This window comes from Miscanthus floridulus, chromosome 8 (assembly GCF_019320115.1).
Source record: "Miscanthus floridulus cultivar M001 chromosome 8, ASM1932011v1, whole genome shotgun sequence".
NCBI classification, from domain to species: domain Eukaryota; kingdom Viridiplantae; phylum Streptophyta; class Magnoliopsida; order Poales; family Poaceae; genus Miscanthus; species Miscanthus floridulus.
In genome coordinates this window covers 40,885,386-40,892,806 of record NC_089587.1, presented here as the reverse complement: position 1 = coordinate 40,892,806, position 7,421 = coordinate 40,885,386, and the positions used below count along the sequence as shown (strand labels likewise).

General features: G+C 44.7%; 1 protein-coding gene across 1 annotated transcript; it reads left to right on the top strand.

Moving 5' to 3' along the window:
• The first annotated feature begins 2,922 nt into the window (after positions 1 to 2,922).
• On the top strand, positions 2,923 to 6,708 carry LOC136471737 (bidirectional sugar transporter SWEET4-like). The gene is made up of 5 exons (XM_066469493.1): positions 2,923 to 3,103; positions 3,583 to 3,619; positions 3,844 to 4,222; positions 5,230 to 5,349; positions 6,211 to 6,708. Exons 1-5 carry the CDS (start codon positions 3,061 to 3,063, stop codon positions 6,400 to 6,402), a joined length of 771 nt encoding a protein of 256 aa, XP_066325590.1. The 5' UTR covers positions 2,923 to 3,060; the 3' UTR covers positions 6,403 to 6,708.
• The last annotated feature ends 713 nt before the right edge of the window (positions 6,709 to 7,421 follow it).

Here is a 7,421-nt window from a genome sequence, read left to right as displayed (position 1 = left end):
GAGCGAGTTGTTGAGGTCGAGGAGATATTTTCACCGTCTCGTGACCCCCACATTCCTGAGATGCCACATTCTTCCCCGCCTCCTAGCGAGCATGTGCCTAATGAGATGCCATAACCTTCTCCAGCTCATATCGAGCAAGTGCATCATGAGATACCATAGTCTTCTCAACAAGCACAGTCGATACATGAACAACGAGTGCCTCCTGAACAACGAGTGCCTCCTGAAGAAGGAGATGCACAAGAAGATGAGGACGTGCCTGAATGGGAACTTCAAAAGAAGCATCCAATCACCATAAGGTCAATTTATGTTCTGATCAAAGACATCTCGTCGGTGTCTAAGTGGTTTTCCTATGACCAGTTGAAGCCTGAGAACCAAGTTAAAAAAGTCCCATCACGAGGTTCTGAGGAGGCCATCACTAGCAAACTCCACCAAATTGTAAAGTAGTATCCAAATGTTGATGCCATCGAATGGTCAAAGGATTGCCCGAAAATATATGAAAGAGGCAAGCCCTTCCTACCAAACCGGGACATCCAGCGCCTACCACTTGGAATGAGAAGGTTCTATGATTGGTACTTGTGTGTTCTCCCAACGAGCATAGATCTCATACAAGCATGCTTCCCCACCGGCACATTTGGAAGCCTAGCCGGGAAAATTGTCTTTGACTTCAATGACATGCAGACATGCTTTCACCTGGGAGAAATGGAGATGAATCTAATTCACACGTGGTGCCTGTAAGTCCTTGTCCTCCCGATATGATATGAATGTAATCTTTGAATTTTGTTGTAACTAACCCACGCCGTGATTTGTAGAATGCAAGTGCATATTGTCAAACAAATGCCAAGTGTGAAAGTCAGGTATGTAGACCCTCAAGCTATAGCCCAAACAAATTTTAATTACCCTATACGGTGGACACTGGATGCCAAAGAGCTAGCTGCTGCAAAGACTCTTCGGGAGAAAGAGCGCATCCGTACGGCGAAACTAAGAGAAGAGTTCCTTAAGGTTGCGGCATACATTGCCCTGGCTTTCAAAAATCTCCAACAACACTTACTATATGGTTACCATACAACTTCGAGTAAGTTCAACTCTATACTTAAAGCTTTGTTCGATATATTTTATTCGATGCAAAAGAGCTTATCTAGTTCTATGATTAAATCCATGCAGCAACCACTGGATTTGTATAGCCGTCGATGTCGGGAGGAGCATGGCATGGGTCTTTGATTCATTAGATAGGGACACGGTGACATACAAAGACTTTATATCGATTCTCAAGACGTATATATATCGACAATTCTCATTAGCTTATATGTTTGTATACATACTTGTAACGTTCACTTTTGGATACTAACAAGTTGTATTTGCTAAAATAATTCGAACATGGCATTTAGGTTCTATGTCACTAATCATCATGGAAGGCATGATCCAGCAAGTAAGGAAAAGTTGGCTATAAAAATACTATGTGCAGTAAGTGTAACTTACTTCTTTAGTACTCCGTTACATGGCTGTCAAAAGCATTACTTAACATTTTCATATGCAAAACACACAGTGCCCCAAGCAGAAGCCTGGGAGTGTACATTGTGGATACTATATATGTTCTATGATGAGTAACACCGGTGCCTACAGGAGACACCCCTTAAGGGTAAGTTTGAACCTCTTCACCCGTAGTATAAAAACTCCGTACATGGTATGAAATACTAAACCGAAACTTGTTCTCTTATAGTGGAGAGAAGAGAAAGGAATGAAAAGAGACCCATACAACGATGACCAACTCTTAGAGCTCGTCGACGACCTTTGCAACTTCATATTGAACCAGATTGTACACGTCAAAGGCGCCTACCATGACCGAGAGTCTGAGTTAGGTACAAATCCTCAGTACCAACACATTCGTGAGACTGAAAGGCTAGCTCTAGGACGTTGATAACAATGTGTATAGAATTTGTATATTTAATGATGGATTGTATATATTCTTGTGAATTGGACTTGTAATTGTAGTTTATAGAATACTCTTGTGCTTGTAGTCGCGGTCGCGGGGCGTTCGGTAACGCGAACGCGGTTCAGAACATTGGTCGCGGGGCATTCGGCAATGCGAACGCGGTTCGGAACGTTGGTCGCGGGGCGTTCGGCAACACGAACGCGGTTCAGAACGTTGGTCGCAGGACATTCGGCAACACGATTTTGAATTATAAATTTGAATTTTTTTACGGAAAAACGTACTGTAGGGGCGGTTCTAGATTGAACCGCCCCTACAAATACCTGTTTGTAGGGGCGGCTAGTACTACAGCCGCCCCTACAAATTGATTTGTAGGGGCGGCTGGTAATACGAGCTGCCTCTACAAATCGATTTGTAGGGACGGCCTGGGAACCGCCTTTATAAATACATGATTTGTAGAGACGGTTCGGTAGGGACGGCTGGTCAAACCACCCCTTGGTTACGAGCCATCCCTAAATATCGATTCTATAGTAGTGACTGTAGCGACTAGAAGGGTCGAGAGGAGGAAGAGAAACTCCAGATGGCGAGAGAAAGAGTAAGATCAGATGGAGATGGAGGTGGGCTGGTGGGACCCGATCGATGTCGGTGGGTCCGGACACGGCTAGGCCAGGGAGCTGCAGCTGCTAGCTAAGGTACCGTTTAGTTCTCTCTCAAAATGCCAAAATTTTCAAGATTCTCCGTTACATCGAATCTTTGGACGCATGCATGAAGTATTAAATATAAATAAAAATAAAATTAATTACACAGTTTAGACGAAATCTACGAGACGAATTTTTTAAGCCTAATTAGACTATGATTAGACACTAATTGTCAAATAACAACGAAAACTGCTACAGTGTCATTTTACCAAAAAAAAATAGCATCTAAACAGGCCCTAACTCATGCTCCTCTTCTATTTAAGCCGGAGAGCTGAGAGCTTCAGCTCAACTGTGCTCATTCGTTTCTTCGTGTTTATTTGGTGTTTGGCCTCGGGCCGGCCTGTGTTTCCTAACGGAGGTATCTCACCAGAGTCCTGCTAGCAAGGGCACTCTCTCTAGAGCTGAGCACCATCTTCCAGAAGGCAGCTAGCGACCATGTTCTCCCCTGACACCATCCGCACGGCCATCGGTGTCATAGGTGAGTAGTCACTGCCTGCTTGTGCCGTGTTTAGTTGGAGGAAGTTTGGATTTTGGGCTACTGTAGCACTTTCGTTTTTATTTAACAATTAGTGTTCAAATATGGATTAATTAGGCTTAAAACGTTTGTCTCGTAATTTCTCACCAAATTGTGTAATTAGTTTTTTTTCATCTATATTTAATGCTCCATGCACGTATCGCAAACGTTCGATGTGATGGCTACTGTAGCACTTTTTAGAAATTTGGGTTGGATTACAGTATGTTTTTCTCGCCAAGCTTAAAAAATGTGTGCTTCAATGCAAAGCATTATTAACTATCCGGATTTCCTGGAGCCCGGCCTAATCATTTTCCTTTTCATGCTGCTTGTTCATAGTACTAATTTGCTCCAAATTAAAGCTCAATTTGTGATTTTCTTCTTGCCACAAAGCACGTGCTATATATTCACTTTTGGGTTTATTTTTTCGTTTGGGTATCTTGCAGGCAATGGGACCGCCCTGGTGCTCTTCCTCTCCCCAGTGTAAGAATCAATCCATTCGTTTCCAGATGAATACAAAACTCTAAATTAATAATAGACAATAACACACACCCATCATGAAATATGTATAGGAATAATTCTGTATGCAGTTGCATAACTATGAACTAGTAATAAACATGTCCCAAAACACAAATACTCAGAAAAATATGTATGTAGCGTCTACTAATTGAAGCACGTATTTATTCATATACGTGCGACGTGTACAGGCCTACGTTCATCCGCATCTGGAAGAAAGGGTCTGTGGAGCAGTACTCGCCGATCCCGTACGTGGCGACGCTCCTGAACTGCATGATGTGGATGTTGTACGGCCTACCGGTGGTGCACCCGCACAGCATGCTGGTGATCACCATCAACGGCGCCGGCATGGCCATCCAGCTCACCTACGTCACGCTCTTCCTCCTCTACTCCGCAGGGGCGGTGCGCCGCAAGGTCGTCCTCCTGCTCGCCGCCGAGGTGGCCTTCGTCGGCGCCGTCGCCGCGTTGGTGCTCACCCAGGCGCACACGCACGAGCGCAGGTCCATGGTGGTCGGCATCCTCTGCGTTCTCTTCGGCACCGGCATGTACGCCGCCCCGTTCTCCGTCATTGTACGTATATACGGCGGCTAGTATATTACTGGTAGTACTTAGTATATTGGTATAGCTGCAGCATGTGACTGAGTTATCGACTAGTCGATGGAATTTTTTTTCTCTTTGATTGCACTCCTGCAGTAGCGCGTTGTGCTTACCAGTACGTATTATATTAGGTTGCTGTCGGCGTCAGGAGATTACGTTTTTTTGTTCTTTATTACTGTTAATGAGTGATTAATAAATTACAGCAGCTGGAATGGGAATCTTTCACAGTAGAAACGAAGTGGACAATAGTTGTTTTAGATTCCATTTCACTGCGCACAGAGATTTCATTTCTTGGAGAGAATAAAACAAAGTAGCCACACACGTACGTAGGCATAGTTGTTTTAGATTCCATTTCACTGCGCACAGAGATTTCATTTCTTGGAGAGAATAAAACAAAGTAGCCACACACGTACGTAGGCATAACTCTGCTGTCGTTTCTGTGACTCTGTATGCGGCGCAACAGCATATATGCAGTGTCTTCCATGTTGATTGCACAACTGGAGTAGTAGGGTGCGTTTAGATCCAAAAATTTTTGGATTTTGGCTCACTGTAGCATTTTGTTTGTATTTGGTAATTAGTGTCTAATTATGGACTAATTAGGTTCAAAAGTTTCGTCTCGCGATTTCTCGACCAACTGTGTAATTAGTTTTTTTTTCATCTACATTTAGTACTCCATGCATGTGCCGCAAGATTCGATGTGACAGTTACTATGCAAAATTTTTTGGCAACTAAACGGGGCCTTACTATCGAAGCAATAGTACGTAGAAGAGTCTTCATTCTGATTCATTTGCAAAAGCACTGGGCGCCCCCCCCCCCCCCCCCCCCCGTCTCTCTCTCTCATTCATGCAGCACATGCCTTGTTATATGTTGCAGAAGGTATTGATGGTGAAGGTCTTTTTTGCATATCTGATTTTGTGCATACCCATATTATATACTAATGCAGATATGTTTCTTTTTTTTTTGTATGATGCATGGATCAGAAAATGGTGATCCAGACGAAGAGTGTGGAGTACATGCCCCTGTTCCTATCTCTGGCTTCCCTCGTGAACGGCATCTGCTGGACCGCCTACGCGCTCGTCCACTCCGACCTGTACATCACCGTAAGAAAACTACTGCTAGTACTCGTCAGATGAACTTTGGATTCCGTTTCTAGCTTTACTTTATACCTAGTAGCTAACATAGCATGCATTCAGTTTTAGTACTAGTTGTATTTACCTGGCGGCCGGTACGGTAGAAGTAGCTTAGGGAGTGTTCGGCCGGTATGAATCGGGTACTGTTTATGCTGGGATATTGTGAGAGAAAAATACTATTTCGGCTGTAATTTACCTGACGGGAGTGTGCAGCTAGCGCTAGTATTCATATAGGAATCGCGCAGCGAGTATTTTAAGACCTTGCCCAAATCAGCGAGGAAACCGACAGGGAAGGATGAGAGGAATTAGAAGCCATGCATGTGCTCCGATGGATCCCTGCTTCACCTGCAGTAACCAACGGAGCACAGCAAATCAACAGAACGGGTTACAGGCATCTGGCGGCAACGGCAAGCATGCACACAGACGCAGACGCAGATGCATGTCCTGTTCGATCAATTCCCCTTCCCCTCACACCAGAGTCCTACACCAGAGTCTCCTCTCCTCTGCTGCGTCAGCGTTGCTGCATGCATGCCCCTTGGATCAGGCTACTAGTACACACTGTAGTGCCACCTGGCTCTTGAAATCTAAACTCACCTCCGCAACCATCGGGCTGTTCGGCTCTGTCCTTCATGAAATCACTGTTTATGTCCTGTCGGAACAGTATTTTTCTCTTACAACAATAAGCCAAAATAGTATTTTTCAGTTCCTACTGACCAAGTCTCAATTGTATCCAGACGAATCTCTGTTATGTATTTTTCTTCCTCATCCTCTTTTTCATGTACATGTACTTACTGATCATGCATGCCCAATTATAATCTCGCACGCATGCAGATCCCCAACGGGCTGGGCGTGCTGTTCGCGGTGGCGCAGCTGGTCCTGTACGCCATCTACTACAAGAACACCCAGAAGATCATCGAGGCACGCAAGCGCAAGACGGACCAGGTCGCCATGACGGAGGTGGTCGTCGACGGCAGCGGCAGCGGCAGGGCCTCCAACAACAACAACGCCAACACCACCTACTGATGATTTCTTGTTCTACTTGATGACAACAAGCAACTAGCCGGCGACCAACAATGCAAGCAAAAGAGCTGGCGCCCACACGTACGGGGGCTACATACGCCAACGCCGTGTGTATCTAGCACTAGCAGCGTCCTTAGCTTCTTCCTGATGAAGGGATGATCGATGCATATGCATCTTAAGCTGTCGTCGTCGTCGTCGTCGTCGTCGCCTGACAATTACTACTAGCTGTTACATTCTGCATGCTTCCTAGTAACGAAACTTTGCCCACTAATTAATAATATATGCTAAAGCATTTTGATCGTATTGGAATCACCAAAGTCATATGCTGCAGAGATAGATTTGATTTCAATGTACGGCAGTTTCAAAATATCACAAATTCTGCAGTTCAAAATATCACAATGCAAGACCCTGTTGCGGAAGAGAAATGTGAGCAGAGGTCTTTCAATAGGATTTGCCATTGACAAACACCATTTGTTTAATCAGCTGGGCAGGGACACTGTCCGGTTGGGATATGACTATAGCCACTTGAGCTTGACTACTAGCTAGTCCTACATGACTTTGATATGACCTTGGCAACATGAGGCATGAGCTTTAATCAATTGCAAAGTAGGAACCCCTTGTACTGTATACTTCTTATATATTTCTTGATCCTACCTGTTTCTTCTTCTCCTGTGTCTTGTCCATCGTAATTTAAACATAGCTGCAGAACCCTGTTTCGTACGTGCCCCGTTTGGGTAAAAGGGAAAATATGAGGAATAAAACTACAAGTTTTCTTTTATTTAACCTTCAAATCAAATGAAGATATCTAAAAAAAAAGTAATCTGCCTCGTGTTGACTAGCGATAACTTATGCTTTGGTATGGACGTGCACGCACGGGTAGAGAACCGAGCTTTACTCCCGGTGGGGAACCCCCTCTAGTCCCGGTTTCCCACCCGGGAGCAAGCATCCGGGACTAAAGGGGTCCTTTAGTCCCGGGTCAGGAACCGGGACTAAAGGAGGACCTTTAGTCCCGGTGGGTAACA